General features: G+C 39.8%; 1 protein-coding gene and 1 pseudogene across 5 annotated transcripts; one reads left to right on the top strand and one right to left on the bottom strand.

The window, feature by feature from the left end:
• Positions 1–275: 275 nt before the first annotated feature.
• On the bottom strand, positions 276–25,753 carry LOC309817258 (RE1-silencing transcription factor-like; the record flags this gene model as incomplete). Of its 4 annotated transcripts, XM_082645396.1 has the most annotated exons (5): positions 276–5,890; positions 11,685–11,768; positions 16,877–17,780; positions 24,422–24,624; positions 25,453–25,561. In XM_082645396.1, the coding sequence occupies 3 exons, from the start codon at positions 17,769–17,771 to the stop codon at positions 3,936–3,938; spliced, it is 2,934 nt and encodes a 977-aa protein (XP_082501522.1). In that variant the 3' UTR covers positions 276–3,935. The 4 variants fall into 4 exon arrangements, with proteins under 4 accessions (XP_082501522.1, XP_082501523.1, XP_082501521.1 ...); XM_082645397.1 differs by lacking the exon at positions 24,422–24,624 and having other exon boundaries at positions 25,453–25,753; XM_082645395.1 differs by lacking the exon at positions 25,453–25,561 and having other exon boundaries at positions 24,422–24,761.
• LOC309817279 (EKC/KEOPS complex subunit TPRKB-like) lies at positions 17,819–19,522 on the top strand (annotated as a pseudogene). The gene has a single exon. The product of its transcript is annotated as an EKC/KEOPS complex subunit TPRKB-like (transcript).

Genomic DNA, 25,753 nt, shown 5'->3' with positions numbered 1-25,753 from the left:
AAGGAATTACTACGTAAAATCTCCTATAAATTGTCTGCAGGTTGTTTTTTCCCAACCTTCACCTCTGCCTCCCAAAAAGCAAATTATAGAAAGACAGGCTTTAGACTACTACCCACTGGGATTGTTAACTCAAACAAAAACATCTGCCACAACCTTTCTACCTACCATGGGTTATCCAGGGTAAAAGATTTTGAAAATTAATACACTTGCAATTCCAGCCAAATAAATTGAGTTCCTTGATACCTGATGTACCAATAATAAACAAAGGCATAAAATGCTTTTTAAAAGTTTATTTCAACATAACTATACTTACAGAAATACACTCATATTGGTTATTAGAACACAATTTAATTTAACCTACACAATTTGGACCAAAAAACTTGGTACATGGTTTGCTTTAAAAAAGAAAGAAAAAGCATTTGCAATCTGGTTTATTTTTCCATCTATTACAAATGTATATAAAAGATCCACCATCAAATGCTGCTAAAGCAAACAGCATGAACCTTGAGAAATTAAACTTTGGTTTGTCTCTGAAAAATAACACATATTGCACTGTAAAAGTTTATAAAACTGGTGCAACAAAACATTGTTGTAATGTTTCAATGCCAGTTCACAAAGTTCGATAACTAATGGATGTTGATGAGGGTGGGGAGAGCCTATGTATACATGTGAAAATATAAAAGGTATCCGATCTAGTTAATATTGCATGTAGATCACAAGTTTACTCAAATTAAGATTCAGATAATTTCTTAAATCTGAATTAACAAAACCAGTCCAGTTCATCTGCTGAGGTCAACAAGGAAACTGCACAGTAGCTGTTTTTCTGATTTGTGCAAAAAAGAAAATGAAGTTTCTTCCCCCAGGTTTTCAGTCTAGAACTGAAACTACAGGAAAGGTATTCCTTCCACTGTCAACATTCATGGGGTGATAGGCGATGACTCAAGCTTAAATCTGAATTAGCACTCAGATGAGAAATAGTTCCCAAAGTTAAAGACCACATGACTTTAGAAGTGGCTCTAGAGGGAATCTCAAGTCATGACAAAGATAAAATGGCCCTTCTTGGGAGACCAGAGTAAAACACCCATAGTTGTAAGAAACCTTAACAAAAAATGCAACCCTTTGTGAATGACACCTCAATTTAACTTTAAAAAAAAGGCAGCCCCATAGAAGCAGCTCTGAAAAGAGGAAGAAAATATAACTTAAAATACCTTGAAAACCAATGTGAATATAGGTTCAGAAGATAGTTAAAAGAGATATATTTTTATAAGACTACCAAGGATTAGGCTTATATTCTAATATTTCAACTTTTGCTCTAGTACTAAACATCAATCTACAAATAACATGTTCACTTTTCATTTCTTTATCAAAAGGGGAAATTCTAGCTTCAATCCTATCCAGTGGAGGGTACACTGAGAAAACAAAAAGATTCAAACAGTTCCATGCAAATATCACATTTTTCAAATGGAAGAACTCCCAGCTAGACCAGAAGTTCTTATTACTAATGCACTTTTCATTGAAACAATTTTTAATAAGAACAAATACATGGCATTAAGGTTCAGAACCTAATATAGGCCTGACAATCAAGTCCTTGTTTTCTGGAAGAAAGGCCTCAAGTCCACTCAATTTCCAGTAACAATGTTTTCACAGATCACTTTCATAATAAGGAGTTTTAGTTTCCTTCATACTTTTGTTTTTGGCATTCTAGTCTTAAAATCTAGATAAGAAAATTAGTCCAATTCCCCAGAAGTCAGATTTTTTTTTTGAAGTATCAAAGAATCCACAAAACCTCTTCCCAAAACTGATTCCCAATTTGTAATTTGTACTTAACATGAATCTTTTCATGTATACTGTAAAAGGTAACTTATATAAAATGTACCCATGAATATTAAAAAATAGTTGTTAGAAAGATTTAACTAGCCTTATAATTTAAGTTTTAAAACATAAATATTTGCAGCTTGATCTTCCATTGACAATGATTGTCGGAGCTTAGAATTCATCATTTACAAATCCCCAACGTGCACACAAAACACACACCATAACACAACTTACTCCTCATGTCTTGAGAGAATCTTCTGCTTCTTTAAATCTTTGGCCTCCCAGTCAATTCCAAGTTCAAATGTCTTTTAACTTGGACTTCACTCTCAGAATTTTAACAAGTTTTCCACCCATACTTCAATACTTTTTCTAATCTTTCCTGTTGCACTGCCAAACTCTGAAACCTGCCTCAGAGATCATCAGACAAAAGAAAATCAATGAAATATAAAGTGGTTATTTCAGAATAGAACATGGGAGAACTGGAATTGTTCAGGGTTCCCTATGGGGATCATACTTTATTGGACTACTATGAATAACTGCTGTCAACAAGAAAAATCCTTTACTGGATTCTTTCATATTCTTTGGTGACTGGCCAAAGAACCTACCAACAAAGTTTGGAAGTACATACTCTTCCATACAAAGTGCCCCACAGGAACATGAGAATAGCTGCAGCTCATTTGAGTCCTCGCCTGTAGAAAAAAGGCAGTCACAGGAACAGCTAGGACACCCACTAGTTGGTGGAGATCCCTGAGAAAGTGTGATTTTTTTTTTATCTGGACTGAATTTAACTTTCACCAGCCTTTTTCACTGTATTCACAGGAAGTAGCAGCTGGTCTACCAGCACTCATACTACCTTTCTCATCCTAGGTTTTCTGTATAATCACTATGGCTTTGGAATCTCACAAACTGATATCCTGTATAACTTGAAGGAGTAATTATGCCTCCTAATTCCAGATTTGCAGTTTCCAAATAAAAATTACAGTTCTTTATTCAGCGGAGTAGACATAAAAACACCAACCATCTATGAAAGAGGTTTTCCTCTAAGATATGATTTAACACCATACATTTAGGAAGTAGATGTACTAAGACAGGTCAAAAGTTTACTTATGGTTGGTATTTGAGATAAAAATCCATTCAGTATAGACCTAGTGGCTTATTTATTGTAAAGTTCAAACTGAGAGCTATGAATTCATTATACACATTTAAAATAAATAACTTATATGAAATGCAGAGTCTGGCATAGATATGAATATCAAAATCAATGAATTTAACCTGCATGTTTCATTTGCTCAGAAATTTGCACACACTAATATTCTGCAAAAAAGACAACTGCAGCAAAGGAAAAAAGAAAACTGCCCTTTGGCAAACAAGATTAAAAGCATCCCTCCAAAGAGGAAAAAATAAAATGCAAATATATGTATAAAGTGTTACTGTTCAACAAAAATGCTAGTTCTAGAAAAAAATGTAACTGCATAGATTAAAAAAAAAGTGCAACATCTTAAGCTATTAAAGCAACAAAATAAAAAAACACACCAAAATCAATGTTTTTACGACGATTAACATATACACAAATAAGAAATACGTATTGATCAAAACTCAGGAGGTAAATACCTGGGCTGATACACTGTCCATTGTTGTAAGAACTTCTCTTCAATTTAAATGTCTCTTTTCATCTCTAAAACAATTTTAAAGTGCTAACTTTATATAAAGCAGGCAAATTCTTCAAGTAAGTTGCTATTTAAGTATGCCAACTTTTACAGAGCTAAACAAGGAACTAAGAATAAACTAAAGTGAAACAGGAGTAGACATGGGGAAAAAACTCAAAAGTTATAGTTGAACAAATCAATAGAATGCTCTAATACCACCTTGGCCCTCTTGGTTCAATTAAAAGCAAAAGCTAACAGATTTAGCTGGTTTATTACATTAACTCCCTTGGATTTGCTAAAATTTGTACATCATTAGGTACACGGAGTCCTAGGGAAAAGAATGTCACTTAAAAATCAAGATTGGATACTAATTAAAGCAATTTTTTAAAAACAAAAGGTTGTCGATTACTACAAATGAATACAAAATGTCACAGACCTTACAAACTAAGAACTGAAGCCTTGCCCAACGTTTATTTACTCCTGCCCTTGAGCTGCCTCTTCAAGGAAGTATACATTAACCAAATGGCGATTGAGGTGTTTGCTGTAATCTTTTTCCTTTCTAAAAGAACGATCACAGAAGATACAAACAAAATCTCCCTCGGCCACTTTGACTGCCAAGGCTTCCTTTCCATTTTTTCTACTAGTCTCTTGTGGAACTGGCCGAGCCCCATTCAATCCAGAGTCATCACTATCCTCTGACATGTTGTCACTTAGGTCACTTCCATCATGACTGTGGATGCCTTCGTCTTCATCCATTTCCTGAGACTCATTTACTGCCACGGTGACAGGAGGTGATGCCACAGTAGCTGTGGACGCTGCTTCACATTTTTCTAGCGGTAGAGGAAGAAGTGGTGGTGAAGTTGGTTCTTCAACCGCCAAGTCTCTGCCAGGGGGATTCTCTGTTTTCTTCTCATCAGTGTCCATCTTCATTTCACAAAGCATAGTGTCAGCCTGATGTTTACCATCTAAAGTTTCAGCCTCTGGCATATTCAAGTTTTGTTCAGAGGATGAAATATTGGCAGATGCCTTGGTAACAGCAGCAAGACCAGCTAGACTCTTATCTGCCTCTTCTGCTTCCACTTTTTGAAGAGGAGCTTCTTTATGTCCTTCGTCTGAAGGCACTAATTTTTGGTCTTCTGACTCTTCCTCTTTTAAGTTTTCCTTTGGCAGAGGTGGTGATGGTGGTAAGAGATCCTGTGCACCGGCACTTTCCTTTAGAAGCTGCCTGTCTTTAACAGGCACTAAGCCAACTTCAGTAAGGACTTGCTCCTTCTGTGCCATTTCACTCTGCAGGTTGGACTGTTCCTTGCCATTATCTTTTTGAGGAGAACTTTTGGGGATCGGCTCCATGGGAGGAGGAGGAGGCTCCGCATGAAAAGGCCCCTTCTGAACGACCTCGACCTCAGCATGCCGCACAGGGGGAAGAGGTGGAGGAGGAGATGGGGGGGGAGGAGGGGGAGGAGGAGGCGGCAGCTCCGTCTCAACAACCTCGACCTCAGCATGCCGCTCGGGGGGAAGGGGAGGAGGAGGAGATGGGGGGGCAGTGGGAGGAGGCTCCGTCTGAACAGGCCCCCCCTCAGCAGACTCCATGGGAGGAGGAGGCTCTATCTGAGTGGGCCTCCTCTGAGCAGGCTTGCCGCTTTTTTTACATGATTTACTTCTCAGAGTTTTCTTCTTTGCACTGTTTTTCATGCAAATACTTTGCTTTTTATTCTCCTCTACTTTGCTGTCACCCTTTGGCACTTCCTGACTATTTCTGGATTTGCTTTCTGTCTTCTTTTTCTTTTTTGTCATAGGTTCCTCATCAACAGTTTCTTGTAAGGAACGGGCTTCAGCTTCTGTCTTCCTTTTGCTTTTCTTGCTTTTACAGCTTTTTTCGGCATTATTTCCTGGGTGCACGTCCATTTCTTTAGCTTCCAGTGCCGATTTGCGAGTTCTGGTAGTCACTTGGCTTGAGGCATTACTACAAGGCTTTTTCTCTTTTGAAACATTATCTTTTTTCTCCACTTTTACAGACCTCTCGTTTTTCTTCCCAGTCACATCCCCCTTCATTTTTGTCTGCTCTGTTTCTGTTTTCTCATTGGTGATTTTGTTATCAGGCAAGTCAGCCTCTCGCTTTTTGGTTTTCTTCAGTTTCACTTTTGAGACATCCATGGTCTTATTAGGACAAGTAGGATGCTTAGATTTGAAATGATACTGCAGATTACACTTCTTGGAAGCTGCGTAGTCGCATACAGGGCAGTTGAACTGCCGTGGATTAACATGTAGCTCCACGTGTTTTTTGAAGTTACTTCTATCTGCTGTTTTGTAGTCACAGTGTGGGCAGTTAAGAGGTTTAGGCCCATTGTGAACCTGTCTTGCGTGACGGGTTACTTCATGTTGATTAGAGGCCACATAACTGCACTGGTCACACTTAAATGGCTTCTCACCTGAAGGTAAACAAGAGATATTGCAGAAGGCATACATTAAGAAATGAATTCAAGATTTACTCAAGCATACTTATAAGGAATTGGATATATATTGAAAAACAAAAAACAAAAAAAACTCACAGAAACTATTTCTTGAAGACTTTATCATGCAACTCATATTTACCATATTTATTTGTATATCTTTTCTCCATCTCTTGACATAGATTCTCATATCAAATGGAGGAATAATTATCTCAGTTAATCATCATCTTCTAAAAAGTTCATCAAATACAGATTCATCAAGAAGCACACAACAGGACTTCCCTACCATTCCAGTGGTTAAGACTCCGCGCTCCCAATGCAGGGGGCACGGGTTCGATCCCTGGTCGGGGAAGATCCTGCATGCTGAGTGGCGTGGCCAGAAAAAAAAAAAAAAAAGAAGTACACAACAATTATTGGCAAAGTGACTTGCGCTCTTGATGTTAATTTTGGGACAAGGGCACTAAAAGAGAGAAGGTAATTTTAAAGGCTTTTGTTTAGTTAAAATGTATAATGGAGTAGAACATAAAACTCCCATACATTTCAGATAAACCTTGAGACTTCAAAAGAAATATTATACACTACAGGCTACACTCCCAGACCTTCCATGTGAAAGTTTTAAAACAATTCTTGGCCTCAGGGAGCAAAAGGCTTTTTTTTTTAATTTAACCCTTTTGTCCATCGTGGCAAGAGCTGAGTCAAGTTTCACTCAGCAAACTTTTCCAATGCCAGAGTTGCTATTCCACAGCAAAAATAAAACAAGTCAGAAATCTTTCCTTGATTTTCTCTCACTTCTTCTAAAGAATGGGCAAAGAAACTAGGTAAATGAAAAGGGGCATACAAATATATATGGTATATAAAATAAGCACAAAAAGTCATAATCACAGGTACATACAAGACCAGAAGCCCACCCCCAACCCCCAAATTAAAGGCATTAAGATTAACTCATTCTACCTGAATACATACCCATCTAGATCACACTCTAGCAAATATTACCAAATGGTATCCATACCCCACTGGTCCAATGGAATGCATAGCAGAAAAATGGAAATTGACATTTATGAAAATTCATCTCTCAAACATTCTCAAATTCACATCAAATCTTATTTAATTTTTTTCATAAAGCAAAACTACTCAGACATGAAGTAAAACCATATAAGTGGTAAGCTTTACATGATTAAAAAATGTCTGATGATAGAATACTCGATCACAAAAACAAAAACTTATCCGCGTATGTCAGATTGTAAATGTAGCTAACTGGACAACTCTTCTCCACATTAGTCCACTAACAGATTCATAAATGGAGGTTTCTAACAACATGCTGCATTAGTCTACACCTGGCCCTATCTTGTCCTCTCCATTGAATGACTTCAAAGGAGACAAACATTTGCTTAACATATATAGACACAGAATGGGGAAAAGATATGTGACATAACAGTTAAGAATTTGTTCTACAGTAAGAATACCTGGGGGGATCAAATATGAGCTCTGCAAATTACTGTGAAGTCTTGAGCAAGGTACTGAAAACTCTCTAAGCCTCAATTTCCTCATCTGTAAAGTATTCTTAAGTGTTGTGAGCTATAAATAATCTAATCCACATAGAGCTCTTAGCAAAGCACAGATAGCCAAGCAGTCAATACACATTACCTGTAATGCATCACTTTTGGAATGGCTGGTAAGTTTTAGAATGGGTAAACAAAAGGGAAGATTTCATGTGTTTATCCTGCCTTACCATATAAACCCTACCTCTCAGTAAACAAAGAGTCGATGAATGGAGCTGGCCTCTTTAGGAAAGTATTTGTGCTCATAAAATAATTAAAATGAAAATGGTCATTTTTAAGTCCTAAAGAATGAGGGTATTTACACAGCCAGCATCAAGCAAGGTGCAGACCTCCATGTGTGAAATGGTCAGGGAATGGGAGTTCGTAGGACTCTGTTTAAACAGTGATGGCATCACTTAGTTGCTTCATTCACCCTACCACATTTTTGCTTTGTTGCCGTTAACCTCTTTCTTGTATTGAAAGATCTATTCATCAAGTTTAGTTTATTAATATCTAGCTGAATGAAAATTCTTTTGCCCTGAACCAAGAGTAATATTTACCTGTTTTTGATCTTTATAAATGTGTCAGATATCTATTTTATTCTTCCTAAATTAATTTATAGAGATAAAGGAAATTCAAAAAGGGAGTTTTACAAGCTTTACACATTCTTATCAAGAAGAGCCCAGAAAGAGTAACAAGGGAACTTTTAATTAAAGAGTAATAGGGGGATATTACTCAGCAATAAACACAAAGTTCTGATAATACAACATGGAATGAATCTCAAAAATATTTTACAGAAGGATGTTACATTTAAGTCAGAGTATCAGTTGAGGGGGGGACTATGGGAGTACTGACTAGAAAGGGTAAGGAGGGAACTTTTCTGAAGGTGGTAAAACATTTCATGTCTTCACCTAGATGGTAGTCAAACAAGAGAAAACATACATAAGGTCACTGACCTGTATACCTAAGATGTGTGCATCTTCATGTGTATTAATTAAACCTTAATAAAATACTATTTTTAAAATTATTCTAAAATTCACAAAAAGACTCAAACCACAATATGTTTCAAATACTTGACGAAAGGAAAATAATTTGTGCTGAAAAAAATATTTTTCCATCTTAAAGAGTAGTCGATGGAGGTGGAACTTGGCAAGTTGTTAGTTTCCTTTAACAAACATCAATTATACTCATAATGGGAAAATATTCAAAATGAACTCCTATGCTGGCAGGACGGGAGAACTATCCAGTGTCATACCTACAAAAACATCATAAACTGGATGTATTTCCTCCAGGATGAAATGGTAGCATATCCACTCAGAATAGGAAATGGAGAGCTGTGGATTATGTCAGGATCTCTAGACTACCCAAGTGAGGATACTTCAAAACCATTAGTTACAAACACCAATAAAACGCAGAATAACACCAGATTAGGTTAGTGTGTCTGTATATTTCACCAAACCAATAATCTGATCCCTTCTTACTTTGGCCTCAGAAGACCTACCCTAATGGAAGTGCTCCAAGGAAATAACCAATGTGGTTTTGCTTTACAAACCAATTTGTCATTTTAGCTAAAATGTACCAACTCAGCAGAGCCTAGTCTCTTCCAGAAATAAGGGACTGAGCATACACTTCTCTTCCCTAAAATACATTCACATGAACAAGGAAGTGAATGCCCAAGGTGACCTATAAAGATCAGACTCAAGACCACAGAGAAAGCATCCAAGATATTCACTCCATGCAACCCAGTCAGAAAGACTACCTACTCAATTTGACCACACTTAGCCTCACTTAATTTGCAAGTGTTATTATCAGCAACTTCTAAGAGAAATACTAAAACATAGGATCGTCTGGAAATAATTCAGCACACTCATACACAAAACAAACTAACCATGTTTGTTTCCTGTTTGTGACTCACAAATTACTGGCATACAATAAAAGACAATGGTTCTGCTCTCTCCATACTCTGTGCTATGCTGTAGTTTCTTGAGCCATTTTCTGTGCCATAATATTCTTTAAACACTGCTGATGACTGAAAATGAGGGTAGGGGAGTCGCGGCCAAACCCGAGCTCTTCTAAATTGGAAGAATGACAATTAACCTTAGATAAAAAACTTATCTTCTCTAAGCCAGTGTCCTAATCTATAAACTGGGATTTAAGTATTCTAGAGGTACCAAGATTATAGATAACAAATTCCAACTTTTAGGTACCCAGCATGCATACAATAAACAGTAACTGCTACTCATTATTATAACACTTTTTAAATACTTGCTGTACTGTAACAGCAACTACTAAAAATCACCTTTAAAATATAGCAGACAAAAGATAACAGTAACCAATGCAAAATCATTCAGGCAATCATTATTGTCTGGTGTAAAACACCATAGATAAAAATTTATACAGTGACAAAAGTATTATAGATTCAATGAAAAAAATACAAGTGTGTTGTCATTCTGATCCAGTGACACAAATATTAGGTCAACCAGATATGACTTCAAGTGAGACACATTATTATCTACAATTCAAGCATTTAGATTTAATTTCCAGTGTACAAGTTATACAACACACAGGGACAGAGGAAAAGCTAAATGATACCATGAGAAAGCAAGTTAACACAAATCCAGAAGAGGGGACATTACAGAGGAAAAATGGCCATATTTCTCCAAGGCCTTAGTTTCCCCATTTGTAAAATGGGGACAGTAACAGAACTTACTCATCATGAGACAGTTATGAAAACAGAAATGATCCAACTCATGAAGAGCTCTTAAATATTTTATTTAAGGGCTAGAGCACAGGTATCAGTAGGATATGATGGCCTACCCTCAATAAAGCAACCATATTACCCACAGAAAATGAAACCAGGAAGCACCCAAAAGTAATACTAAAAACAGGTTTCTGGTTAAGTGACTCAATAGTTTAGGAGACTGAGAAGAAACATTCAAAGTATAAAACTTGACAAGCATGTAAGGTCAAGTTGAGCCAGTAAGCATGCTGTGAGCCCTCATAGCTGCTCAAATTAGAATTCATACTATAATCAAGTCTTACTCAATCACTGACTTAAAACAGCAATACCCAATAGAAATAAAATGCAAGCAACATAGGTAACTTTAAATTGTCTAGCAGTCACATTACAAAAGTAAAAAAGAGGTAACATTAACTTTACTACTTATTTATCCCAATATATTCAGTATCATGCCAACGTGTAATATTAAAAAATAGATATTTTACATAATTTTCTTCATACTGTTAAATTCAGGTGTGTTATTTATACATCTCAATTCAAACCAGCCACATTTCACATGTGGCTAGTGGCTATCCAATTAGACAGCACAAACTGTTAACCTAAGGTAATTGGTAATTGTTAACTTAAGGGAGTTGGGTCTACATACACTTTGGTAAACAGCAAGATTTTAGCATACCTCCCCCACAGGGGTATATATTCTAAATTTAGGAAGAGAGTACTCTGATCAGATGTGACTGTTCACCCAGGGTCAGTGTGGCCAAAATGAAATAATTAGCCATTCAAGACCACTATGCTTTTTAACTTTGCCATCTACCTACATATTTTGCTAATGGGGACCAATTCTGGTGGTGATCATGATAATTTCAGTCACTAGAGGGGATATAAATCTCCCACTTGTTATAGCCCTGCATTTTATCTATTATAGGTTAATAAAAGGGAATCCTGGATTATTTATCATTCTTTAAAGTTTGGCTTTTATAAATCAGTCCTCAGATGCCCTATCAACTGTCAAGAGAATGAAGCCAAATTTAAGGACCTGAGCAGGTAGCTAAGAAGGAACCCTTGGAACCTGGCAACCACACACTATGAAACTTGGTGTTATACTCTGTTGGGGATGCGGAGGGAGAGTTGGGAAGGAGTGTAAGAAGGCAGAGGTTGCTCAAAAAGGATAAACCAGCCTTGGTCTATGATAGCAGTTCAACTTTTATTACATCATGGAACTTGATGAAGGTCTGATGAAAATTAAGGACACTCCTCCCAGAAAAAGTACACACATACATTTATATTTAGTTTTGGACATTCCACCTATAGACTCCCTGGTTAGGAATCTCCATTTAAATACAGCTCCACACTAGTAGACCACGAATTTTTAACTCTAATTTCAAAACTATATTATAAATGAACTATAAATAAGGACTCAATTCCAAGTCTAGAAGAACTTTCTTATAACGGTAGTTAACCAAAGATGATAGAAACGTTCCCATTTCTTACCAACCTGAATGAGTACGCATATGTCTGGTTAAATGAGTCTTCTGAGAACTTGAGTAAGGACAAAGTTCACATTTATACGGACGTTCTCCTACAGAAATATAATGATTAGTGTTCAAATATGATAAAATAATGCAATTACAATTCTCACTAACAATATACACATCATTCAGTACTGAGCATTTTTTAACAAGGATTTCTTTTTTCCTGTCCCTGGCAAAATGATCAATTTTTATCATGTATTAGAAAGATTATTCAGAATACACCTAACTACATTATTTTAGCTTTGCTGACAAAAAAATACCATTGGCTTTCTGAATTCTCACAGCCCTTTTAATTTTCACAGTAATGCTACATGTTATTACATTAAATATTAAGAACTGAAAAAGTATCTTAGATCAGGTATAAAATTAGAATTATCCTTTTAAAAAAATCCATAACATTGTAAATCAACAATACTTCAATAAAATTAAAAAAAAAATCTACCCAAATTTTCTGATGCTATGACTTAGGTAACTTTTTTTTTTTTTTTTTGCGCGGTATGCAGGCCTCTCACTGTTGTGGCCTCTCCCATTGCAGAGCACAGGCTCCGGATGCGCAGGCTCGGTGGCCATGGCTCACGGGCCCAGCCGCTCCCGGCATGTGGGATCTTCCTGGACCAGGGCACGAACCCGTGTCCCCTGCATCGGCAGGCGGACTCTCAACCACTGCGCCACCAGGGAAGCCCAGGTAACTATTTTGATCCTTATAAATGATAAATCTACCATTTGAAATTGTTAGCTTAAAGCAATAACACTTTTGAGTGGGGAAGCTGTTGTTTTAAGCTAAAAATTTCAAGTGGTAGATAGAACTTTTATAAAATAGTCAGCCCAGTGTTAAAACAAGTTATAATCATAAGGCCACAGGGACTAAGAGCAACTGAAGATGAGAGGCCAGTGATTTACTAAAGAATTTAAGACTCAAAGGCAGGAAACGTGTATTTTTTAGAAACAAGTTGTCAACCACAAAACATATCAAAAAACCAGCTTGCTAATTTGTTTTCATATATTCTTTAGCCACAAGGTAATAATTATGACCTCAGGCAAGCTCCCTCATCTGTAAAAGTAATAGTACCTTCACTTCCTAGAATTGTGAGAATTTAAATCAAGATAATATATCCAGAGCATTTAACACGGTGCCTGGCACATAAAAGCCCTCAATAACCATCAGTTATTATTTTGTCTACACTATAAGTTACAGTAATAGATGTGTCTAAAAAAATGGGATAAGGAAAAGACGAGTACAAAAAAAAAAGAAAGAAAAAAGAGAGAATGCATTGATGATGGGACTTCCCTGGTGGCGCAGTGGTTAAGAATCCGCCTGCCAACGCAGGGGACACGGGTTCAAGCCCTGGTCCGAGAAGATCCCACATGCCGCGGAGCAACGAAGCCCGTGCGCCACAACTACTGAGCCTGTGCTCTAGAGCCTGCGAGCCACAGCTACTGAAGTCCGCGCGCCTAGAGCCCGTACTCCGCAATAAGAGAAGCCACTGCAATGAGAAGCCCGCGCACCGCAATGAAGAGTAGCCCCCATTCATTGCAACTAGAGAAAGATAGCGAGCAGCAACAAAGAAGCAACACAACCATAAATAAATAAATAAATAAACAAACAGAATGCATTGATGACTGTGAAATGTGTTCCTAGTAACTATTCAGCTGTTATTAGCCAGTAGCTATAGATTAGCTGTAAATACGTTATAGCAACAAAATGCCTACTTTGACCTAGAAGAATTTTAAAACAGCTTAAAAAATGTTGAATGTATTTCTGTAAAGAAGATACATACGGACTTCCCTGGTGGCACAGTGGTTAAGAATCTGTCTGCCAATGCAGGGAACACGGGTTCAATCCCTGGCCCAGGAAGATCTCATGTGCCGCAGAGCAGCTATCTAAGCCCCTGTACCACAATTACTGAGCCTGCACTCTACAGCCCGCGTGTCACAACTACTGAAGCCTTTGCACCCTACAGCCTGCGGGGCACAACTACTGAGCCCACATGCTGCAACTACTGAAGCCCAGGTGCCTAGAGACCGTGCTCCACAAGAGAAGCCACCGCAATGAGAAGCCTGCACACTGCAACAAAGAGTAGCCCCTGCTCGCTGCAACTAGAGAAAGCCCACGTGCAGCAACAAAGACCCAATGCAGCCAATAAATAAATAAATAAGTTAATGGAAGAAAAATTTAATACCCTTACAGATTAACATGAAGAATCCACTAAGGATAATTTACTTTAAAATTCTTCATAACAAAATAGATTTCTTCTATCTGTGCAACTCACCAAAAAAGGCATAAATACTCTAGAAACACTAGTAATTTTTCAGTCATACATATAGGCAAAAATGTCATTTTTTAAAGTAGAATTTGTGTACTCCAATAAAAATTAATTTTAAAAAAAGTAGAATTTGTGAACTGGTTAAATATCAAGTCTATAAAATGAAAAATCTTTTGACTGAAGACTCAAATGAAAATCCTCAGCTCCCTACCATGATAACTATCTATAGAAATGAGATTCGGAACTTTGAATCTTAGTTGTATGTGACAATGAGCACATCACTTTAGGCTTTCAGTAAACACTTACCCTGTTTTCCTCAGTAAATTGTTCTGAAGATAAGCAAAGAGTAGAAGAAAGCACCTAACACTGAGCCCTCAATACAGGAACATAAGAGACCCACTAAGTGAACTTGAAAAGCAGGCTACCTAAGTGAGAAATAAGAAACAAGCGATTCCTGTTGATGATCATTTCTTATCTCTGCTCTTCAGCACTAGCTGAATTTTTCCATAAATACAACTTCAGAACCATGCATTTAATACCACTGATACTCTCAGAATTTACATAATCAAAATACTATCCTTCTGTTATACACCAACAAACTGTTTTGAAATTTTTTTCTTTTAAATAAACCACAAATTAGGTAATACCGGGGGGAAAAGCTTTTTAAAAGTATTAAGACAGGGACTTCCCTGGTGGTCCAGTGGTTAAGAATCCACCTTCCAATGCAAGGGACATGGGTTCGATCCCTGGTCCAGGAACTAAGATCCCACATACCGCTGGGCAACTGAGGCTGAGCTCCACCAACTAATGAGCCCGTGTACCACAAATGCAGAGCCCACGTGCTCTGGACCCCTGCACCACAACTAGACAGAAGCCCATGCACGGCAACGAAAGATACCACATGCTGCAACTGAGACCCAACGCAGCCAAAAATAAGATAAATAAATAAATAACTTTTTTAAAAAATGTATTAAGTCTAAATAAGTTTACCACTAAAATGTGAAATGAGATATGCACAACCAATGTTAGCTATGTACATCATAACCTTATTGTGGAAATATCAACTTTAATGTGGAGAAAAAGTAATGAATGATGAAGTATATAAAATACAGCTATTAAAATTAGTCACCTGGACTGTAATTAAGTGAAAATAAACCACTATAAGAAAAAAAATTAAATGGCAAAAAGTAGAGATACTACTTTAAAAAAAAGTATACATAAAAAATCAGAAATATACAACAAAACTGAAATTTTTCCAGTTCTCTACATTTTCCTTTTTTTTTTAATTCTAAAAATGTCTTAAATCAACTAACTTAGACTCACTGTTGAAAACATTTTTAGATTTGGGGCATAGGTTTTAAATTGTTCAGTGACTCAACAATTTTGAAAGTATCAAAATATAACTGACACCAAAAAAATCAAAATTTAATAAGATAAAGACACTGGTCATATTCTTTTTTTTAATACTTTTAAAAAATATATTTATTATTTATTCAGTTGGCTGCACTGAGTCTTAGTTGCAGCATGCGGGATCCAGTTCCCTGACGAGGGATCGAACCCAGGCCCCCTGCATTGGGAGCAGAGTCTTAACCACTGGACCACCAGGGAAGTCCCAACAATGGTAATATTCTTTATGTTGACTTGCATGGTGGCTATGAGTATGTATATTTGTAAAACTTCATCATTGTCAATAATACCTCAATTAAAAAAAATTCATAAAGGTGTACACATAAAAGTCATGCACTTTTACCATATGTCACAGTTACTACCTGAAAGCTCTACAGATTATGGCCAATTCTAAATTAGGCCCCAAGGTTTTCACAAAACTGTGAAAGGACATAAAGTACTTATGGCTAAAGAATATATGGTATCTGGGATTTGTTTTATGATATTGCAGGTCAGGTCAGTTTAGTCTAACAGTTTGTTTAATTAAAACTGTTAAGTGATTAATGGTGTAGGATTCACAGGTAACTCTCATTTCCTATGCCATGTAATTGTGAAGTGTTTGTACTTTTTTACTTTTGAAATAAAATGGTTTTGAAGCCTGGAGACAATCAATCACAGGTTACAACAAATTCCAAAGAGATTGCAAATTCTTTTACATAACTAGATTTTAAAGTTTTAAATTACACAGAAGCCATCTACTAGGGCTTAGGAATCTTGCTACACATGGTCTTCCTTATAATGGAATTTCATCTGCAAGTTTTCTTGTTTATGTCTACCACTTAAGCAAAGCAACATCAATTCCTCTCCTCAGTCTCACTGACGCACTTCAGCATGGGGTTCAGTCCTGCAGAGTGACAACTACTGCAAAAGGGATCTGATGCAAACAGCATTCCACAGCCCCTTTTCACTTCTGATGCAGAGTGCTAGGTTACCCTATCCATTTTGTTCAGACCAGTAATCAGTCCTCAAAGGTACCAATTCGTATAAGGAAAATGTTAACATAACTATCAGTAGTTACAAAGACTGTTTTTAAAAAATGAAACCCCTTAATTACAAAGATTTGAAAGTCAATTTAAAAGTGAATAATTAAGGGGTGTTGGGGAGAAATGGGGAGCAACCACTGAGTGGGGTTCCTTTCGGGGTGAAGATGTCCTAAAATTGATTGTGGTGTTGGCTGCACAAGTCTGTGAACACACTAAAACCAATGCATTCTAACTTTCAATGGATGAATTGTGTGGGAGTGGAGTACATCTCAATAAAGCTGTTATTTAAAAAACCGAATTGCCAAATATGACAAAATATTAATAACTCTTGAGTATAGGTGATGGGGGCCCATGGGTGCAGCGGGGCATTCTCTTTACTTCTGAGATGTTTGAAATTTTTCATTTTTAAAGTGTTTCATTTGGGGGGTAGCGTACACTTATAAACGAGAAAGGTCCTCTTACCTGTATGAGTTCGAACATGCTGAACATAATTGTTTTTTCTGTCTGAAAAATAGTTGCATTTTCCACACGTGTATACTTTCCTTGGAAAATGGTTTCTCAAGTGTTTCCTCCAGTGATATTCGCTTACTGTGGTGTACGTGCAAATGATGCACTTGTAGACTCGCTCATTGTCCCCGGCTCGGGTGTGGTGTTTCAGGTGAGCAGTATAGTGATCATAGCGATTGGTATTGTAGCCACAGCGGTCACAGCGAATGGGGCCCTTGGAGAAATCTCCCTCTTCCCCAGTGGAAGAGCCGCATTCCCTGGCTTTGGCTTGCTTCTCTGCACTTTCCTCCACAAAAAATTTCTTGGCACTATGAACTCGGATGTGATGCACAAACTGTTCTTCAGATTCTGCTTCATACTGGCATGGTTTACAGCGAAAGGGCTTGGTCTTCAAGTTCTTGCATTTGTCCTCTGCTACAGGTGTTTCCCGAGGAAGATCTTTATTTGCGCTGTACGGTTCTGAGGCAGCTGACACCTCAAACACAGGCCGTGGTTGGACAACACTGAGTTCCAAACTCTCCAGTTCCACGTTTTCCAGCCCACTGGGCTCGCCTTTTACCTCAGGAGACTCCTCAAGTCCTTCTCCATCACTATCTGAAAAGTTGTTATCCCCAACAGGCATCAATTCTGCCATCTGTCTTTCTTCGCCAACCAGGTAATCACAGCAGCCGCCGTTTACTTCCCCAGTTAAGGCCACATTTGCCAACATGATGAGCTGAGGCGCAGCCAGTTCAGCTCTGGAGAGATCAGGCAAGTCATACATGTCGTTAGGCAAGGCCATGCCCATGGTGCCACTGCCGGTGAACAGACCTCCTCCTCCGGAAGACTGCCCCATTACCTGGGTGGCCATAACGGTGTTCTGCATTCAAAACAAAACAAATAACACGAAAGCACCAGTGTAAACACAACTTTTACTGGTCTAAAACCACAACATCACTGTAATTCTTCGTAACTTAAAAAAATACATTTTCCCATATAATCTTTAAACTCAATCAGTTTCATCAACTACTGAAAATAAGCCTTTAAAATATGTTTGTAATTCCAAATTCTCTTTACTGCAGTCATCAAAAAAATTTCTATGACCCTCTACAAAAAATTCTATCAAGCGTTTGACACAACTCATCCATCAACTAGGTCTACCACTGGCTTGCCTTCCCTCAAGCACTTTTAATTTCTCTGGTAGAAAAATATAAGTAACCTTCATTTTTAGTGTTAATTAAAATTATATTTTATATTCCATACATGAATTCCATACATAAATTCCAAACATGCTGTCCTCCCATCTCCTGCCTCAACAGCTTACTGGTCTGAATCAGAAAGGGGAAAAATTCAAAAGCCAACCATTAAGTATAGTCTGGAAAGTAGAAGCCTGTAATAATTGGCCAATGGATTAAATCTCATATGAACTCAACTACCTCCAAAAGAATAAACTACAGTTGACCCCTGAACAAGGGGCTAGGGGCACTAACTCCCTGGTATAGTCTTAAAATCTGAGTATAACTTTTGACTCCACAAAAACTTAACTACCAACAGCCTACTGTTGACCAGAAGTTTACCAATAACATAAAGAGTAGACTAACACATACTTTGCATGTCACATGTATTATATATATTGTATTCTTACATACTGTATTCTTATAATTAAGTGAGCTGAGAAAAGAAAATGTTATTAAGAAAATCATAAGAGGGGCCAGGCTGGGCTGGGCTGAGCGGGAACGGGAGACTCAACCCCAGCACCCACGACTGTGATTTTCCAGGTGATGCCTTCATTTATCCAACACCTTCCGAGGCCTGGTCCTGGGATGCAGCCTGGCAATAATCAGCTCAGTCTCTCCCTTTGAGGGCTGACAGCCTAGCAGCGATACATCATCCTGATAAGCCTGTTGACTCACCAAAGTTGTGACAAAGTAGCTTGCAGAATAGGGAGCTAGTCCTGGGGTTCTGGGCCCGCTGAATCCTGCTTATCTATGAAATGCAAGTTAACACATCAGCTAGACCTATTTCCCAAACACAGGGTGACCCTTCTGTTATTTAATGATGTAAAAAATGGTTGAGAATAAAGGCCATGGAAGGTGACATTGATGGCTGGTTAATAAACCCTACAGGACTGTCGATCCATTTCAGATACTTGTGGCAGCAAACAAAGCAGTTCACCTCTACAAACTGGGAAAAATGAAGACAAGAACTCTATCTATTGAAATTATTTTCAATCTTTCCCCAAATAACAATACTTCAGAGGCCTTGAAAAAATTTGGTACCTCGGCAAATGACACATCAATTCTAACTGCTTATATTGAAGAGGGAGAAAAACAAATAAATCAAGAAGACCTAACATCTCCGATAGAAGGTCAAAAGTTTCTCTGAAAAATCTCCCAGAAATAACACATATTACAGAAGTCAAAAAGATATATAAACTATCTTCACAGGAAGAAAGTATTGGGACATTATTGGATGGTATCATTTGTAGAACGTCAACAAAAGATGTTCTGTGAAATGGGGACTTCCCTGTCGGTCCAGTGGTTAGGACTCCGCGCTTCCAATGGCGGGGTGCAGAGGCGCGTGGGTTCAATCCCTGCTCAAGGAACTGAGATCCCACATGCTGTGCAGCGTGGCCAAAATATAAATTGGAAAAAAAAAAGATGTTTTGTGAAGTGACAGAGATATTAAAAATTTTTAGCACTTATAAAAAGAAAATCATAAGTGAAAATATATTTAAAGTACTGTATTTACTGATACCATAAGTTTGTGTACAACATGTGTATAAGACATCCATCTTGTCTTATATGATACAAAATACTGTTGATGGTAAACATATTACTAACACTAGACATCAAAAATGAAAATATGAAAAAGAAGTTCATACTTATTTACAGGTATAACATTTATGCACTGACAACAAAGAAGCAGCAATATGATTGCTTTACGGTAACCTAATATAATCAACACGATTGCATCCCGGTAGTGTACATGCAAATGAATCTTTATAAAAATTTTATGGCATATAGTATTACAGTTATATTCATCATACAGCATTGGAAATGTCACATTTTTTTTAAAAAGCCACTTACCTGAGATGACAGGCTGATACATAGTTTGACCAAGTAGGAGAGAGAAAGGCATACTGTATGGTACTATAATTTTTGAAAGCAAAGTTACAAGACAGTAGGAAAACTAACACATAAAATTAATTTTATATTAAATATCAGTCACCTTATACCAATGTAAGGATAGGCTATCCACTTCAATACAGGTTTTGCACACCATGTTCTACACAATGAACCTGTAGGCGATAAAGATGATGACACAATAACGTCTCAGGGTTCTTGCCATAAAGTTACTAGATTTTCACAAGACACTCACACACAACAGATTAGTTCATTAACTGTACAGTATGATGATTATTTACTATTCATTAAGTGGAAGTGGATCATCACAAAGGTCTTCATCCTACTAGTCGTCATTCACACTGAGTAGGCTGAGGGGAGGAAGAGGAGGGGTTGGCCTTGCTGTCTAAGGGGTGGAAGAAGTGAAGGAGATGAAGGGTAAGGCAGGAGAGCCAGGCATACTCATATAACTTGATGGAAATACATCCTAATTTTTCTGTCTGACTTTTTTGCTTTTTTTTATTTCTCCCAAAATGTTTCTATGTGGTACCAATCCTTCCACGCTTTGCTTTAGTTTTAGTGCCTGTATCACAGAAGGTCCATGCTGTGAAAGGAGTCAAAAACAGTCTTGAATAATCAGAACCCTTCTGCCAGATTGTCAGTTTGTTTCTGGCACTGCTTCTTCTGCATCTTATTCCTCATCATCTGGCGCTGGTTCGAAAGCACTCATCTCCATCAAGTCATCTTAATTCCTCTGATGTGTTTATTAGCTCTTGAATTTCTCCAAGATCCCTATCTTGAAACCCTTCACCCTCCACCTTTTTTCTTTTTCTTTTTGCCATATCCAGAATCTCATGATTTCCTTGGTTGGCTCTGTTGTAAATCCTGTAAGTCATGCACAACATCTGGACACAGTTTTCTCCAGCAGGAATTTACTGTTTGGGGCTTGACAGTCTTCACACTTTTCCTATAACAACAGCCAACTTCAATCATGTAATCCTTCCAGACTTTCATGATGTTCTGTCAGGGTTCCCCTTCCACAGCACTGACAATCTTTCCAATCTTTCCATAGACTACCACATGTAATGAGCTTTAAAGACTCCCTAATCTAGAGGCTGAATTAGAGACAGTTCTGTCTGGGGGAAAGCAGACCACTTCAACATCATTAATGTTGAACTCACGGGGTTCTGGGTGGCCAGAGGTATTGCCAAATCAAAACTACTTTAAAAGGCAGTCCCTTACTGGCAATGTATTTCCTGACTTCAGAGACAAAGTATCAATGGAATCAATGCAGAAGAAGGGTTCTCATTGTCCAAGCCTTCTTGTTGTACAACCAAAAGACTGGCAGCTGGGGACTTCCCTGGTGGCACAGTGGTTAAGAATCCACCTGCCAATACAGGGGACACGGGTTCGATCCCTGGTCTGGGAAGATCCCACATGCCACAGAGCAACTAAGCCCGTGCGCCACAACTACTGAGCCTGCGATCTAGAGCCCGCGCACCGCAACGAAGAGTAGCCCCCACTCACTGTAACTAGAGAAAGCTCACACGCAGCAACGAAGACCCAATGTAGTCAAAATATATATAAAATAAATTAATTAAAAAAAAAAAGACTGGTGGCTGGTTTTTATCCTTTCCCCTCAAGGCTCGGGGGTTAGCAGCTTTAACATATAAGGGCAGTTCTGATCCTAAACCCCTGCATTTGCACAGAAGAGTTAGCCTATCCCTTCCTGCCTTAAATCCTGGTGCTCATTCCTCTTCCTAATAAACGTCCTCTCATTTTTTTCCATAATAGGGCACTTTTGTCTGCATTAAAAACCTTGAAAGACTTGTGGTTGCCAAGGGGGAGGGAGGGTTGGGAGAGCGATAGAGTAGGAAGTTGGGGTTAGCAGATGTAAGCTATTATATATAGAATGGATAAACAAAGTCCTACTGTATAGCACAAAGAACTACATTCAATATCTTACGATAAACCATAAAAAGAATATTTTAAAAAAGCATTTATATATATGTATAACAATCACTTTGCTGTACAGCAGAAATTAATACAACATTGTAAATCAACTATACTTCAATTAAAAAAAAAGTCATTGAGGAAAAAGAATAGCAGCCTGAACAGGTTTTTTTTTTTTAACTGAAGTATAGTAGATTTACAATGTTGTGATCAATGACTTTCTTTTAATATTTATTTATTTATTGGTTGCGCCAGGTCTTAGTTTCAGCTCTCCAGCTCCTTAGTTGTGGCATACAAACTCTTAGTTGCGGCATGCATGTGGGATCTAGTTCCCTGACCAGGGATCAAACCTGGGCCCCCTGCAATGATCTTATCCACTGTGCCACCAGTGGATTGGGAATTTGTCTGCTGCGTCTTAATTGGCAGACACTACTTCGGTTATCTTGACATGTTTTAAGCTAAATCTCTTCCTAAAATTATCAAAACAACCTTTGCTGGCATAAAATTCTCCAGCTTTAGATCTTTTGCCTTCCTTTTGCTTTAAGTCATCATATAATGACTTTGCTTTTTCTCAAATCATATTTAGAGTCCATAGGTATGCCTTACTTATAGCAATCCTGCACCAACGTAAAAACTGAATTTTTAATTCGAGATAAAAAGGTATTTCCCAGGGCTTCCCTGGTGGTGCAGTGGTTGAGAGTCCGCCTGCCGATGCAGGGGACACGGGTTCGTGCCCCGGTCCGGGAAGATGCCACATGCCGCGGAGCGGCTAGGCCCGTGAGCCATGGCCGCTGAGCCTGCACGTCCAGAGCCTGTGCTCCGCAACGGGAGAGGTCACAACAGTGAGAGGCCCGCGTAACGCAAAAAAAAAAAAAAAAAGGTATTTTCCCAAACATGCAAGGTTTTCAGGCCTGCTGGTGTAGGTGCAGTGATGACCTCACAAATTTCCTTTTTTTTTTTAACCATTGGTCCTTAGGGTCAATTCATTTATCTTGAAATGGTGGGCAACCTCAAGTGCGGATATCAATCTACCCCAGTACACATCAAACAATTCAACTTTACTCTGCTTCTGGGGAGCACTTCCAGCATCAGAAGTGACACTATGGGGTCCATGATGTTATTCAAGGTTTCTGGTATTGCACTGAACAGGATGAAAAATATGCGAGAACCGTGAGTGGTGACTTTTTATTGTCACACAATTTACCGGAGAGACTGCTCACATGGAGATGATTACCTCACGTGGCATTTTAAGCAGATACTTGCAACACTTGAGCTCACCAAAATTAACAAGAGGTGACCACAAAATTATTACATTAGTACAGTATGTACTACAGTTAATTTTAAGCAATTATGATTTAATAATGAATCTTTATGTTTGCACTTCTGTGAATGGCACTCATGTGTGGTTGGTTATGAGTTTGTGTGCGTTGTCTTGATAAATTTTAACCTCTTATTAGATTTTTGTTATTTTATGGCAGCAAATGATAAGAGACTAGTATCTACATATATTTTACATATTAATAACATGTTTCCTAATTTTTTATATTAATAGGCTACATGGTTCATCTGTTAATTTTTTCAAAATATTGCAAATCTCCAAAAAATTTACAATATATTTCTTGAAAAGAAGCCACGTATAAGTGGACCCGCAGAATTCAATCATGTATTGTTCAAGGATCAACTATATTATTAAAAGTACCATTTAGTTTTTTTCCCTTTCTTTCTCTTTTTTTTTTTTTTTTTTTTTTTTGTGATGACGACCTGTTAAAAAATAAAAAAAAATGACGGACTTTTTCTCCTGTGAAAAGAGAAGTTTGGTGTATTTAAGAGATCACAAATCAAAGTAAAGAAACTTTCAAATCCCCATATAAAATAGCCGATCAAGTCATCTCCGCAATCAGCAACTTTCTTGCATTGCGCTTGACTTGGCCCACTTGCCTACCGGGGCCATTACAAGATCACCTTGAAAACATGTTGGGCTTTTTATAAACCGTCTTCACACTTTACTTTCCAATCTAAAAGGTGTTATTCACAAATTAGGTGTTCTCCTGCAAATTAGAAAAAGCAAAATAGGTGGCAAAGGCTAAAAAAAAAATGTTAAACCCAAAATACAAAAAGTAATCCTGTCTCACCCAAGTGCATAAACACAAACCCGTTGAGTCATAGGTACCAACAAAAGTTGGAATCAAATGCCATCACACAAAGCAAACGCTGTCCAAGGGTTTAACATAACAGCCCAGACTACTCGGTCATTTCTAATTCTTCCCAAACCCTAACTACCATCCCCAAAGGGATTTTAACGTTGGTCGGGAAGACTGTCCAAGCACAGTCCGAAAGCCCAACGTGCTGCGCGAATTCCTACGTGCTGCTGCCACCAGCTCCTGCCTCGGCGGCGGCATTCCTAACTGAAATAGGCATTCGGCCATTTTCTCAAAATACGTACCAAACACAAAGCAGCTCTTTGCAAACTCGGGAGCTCTCGCTTCCTCTCGGCTCGGCCCGCTCACTGCACCACTGACACACCAGTTGCCGCCACACTCGTCCTGAACCTTTCCCTGGGCTCCCCAACACTCAAGACTGCAAGACGGGCAAACTCGGGGTGCCGCTGGGCCAGGCCAAGTCTTCCCCAGTCCAGGCTGCCCCCTCCTGGCCCGCGCGCCCGAGTCCGGGAAGAGGGAGGAAAGTTACCGCGTCGCCGCCGTCCCGGCTGCTCGCCGGCCCCAGGCTCGCCCTCCGCAGGGGGCCGAGGAGCCGCCGCGAGCGCCCTCCCGAGGCGCCGGGCCCCGAGCGCCGGAGGGGGCCCCCCGCGCCCCGGAAGCTTGCGGGTTCACTCCCCCACGGCGCCCCGCGGGACGCGCGCCCCGGCCCCGCCGACGGCGGCGGCTAGGTGGCCCCGCGCAGAGGGCCCCGGCGGCGGGGCGGCCCGAGCGCAGAAATCGCTGTCCAGCCCCATTGGCAGAACCGCCCGAGCCCCAGGCTGACTCAACCCTCCCGGCCGCACTCAACGGCGCCTTCCGGCGAAAGGGAGAGGCCGCAGAGGGAGGGGGCGGGAGGGCCGCCGGCAGGCAAGGAGCTGCGGCGGGACCTGGAGCAGGAGCACGAGAGGAAGTTTCAGAACTAGGGCCCCAAGCAGCTCCGCTCCTGGCCTCAGGACAAGACTCCCAGGGACGCCCAGGCCCGCGCGGAGGCGACAGCCCGGCCTCAACGGGAGGGGGTCCCGGCGCCGCGCCGCTCCCCACCAACGCCCCCGGCCCAGCCCCCGGACCGCGACGATGTAACCCGATCCCGCTCAGCCGCCAGTCCCCGCCCGACGCGGCCGCCACCGCCGGAGCCACAGTATCTGCAAATCAGCCCTGGACAGCGCCTCGCTCCGCGTCCTTCCGCGCCCTCCCCCTCCCGCGGCCACCGCCGCCACGACCGCCCGGCCGGCCCGCCGCCCCCACCCGACCGTCTCCCAGACCGCGCCACGCTTACCGGCCTTCCTGGCGAGGAGGGGCGACGACCCGCGTCGCCGCTCCTTCTCGGACTACTTTTCTTTGTTGCTGGAGTTTCGGGGGAGGGGAGGAAGAGGGCGGAAAAGTTGGACGCTGGGGCAGTCGAGGCCCGCGAAGACCCAGGAGAGGGGCTGCAGAGAGTGTTCAGGCCTCCGGCTCTCGCCCTGCCGTCCCGGCCGCCGCCGCCGCCGCCGCCGCCGCCTGGGGCCCCGGGCCTCGGCGGCGCTTGCTCTGCTCCTGCGCCGTGAGCTCTCGGGAGCCGCACATTCCAACACAGAAGG

This window comes from Mesoplodon mirus, assembly GCF_964341445.2.
Source record: "Mesoplodon mirus genome assembly, chromosome: 2".
NCBI lineage: Eukaryota > Metazoa > Chordata > Mammalia > Artiodactyla > Ziphiidae > Mesoplodon > Mesoplodon mirus.
This window is presented reverse-complemented; position numbering and strand designations above follow the sequence as displayed.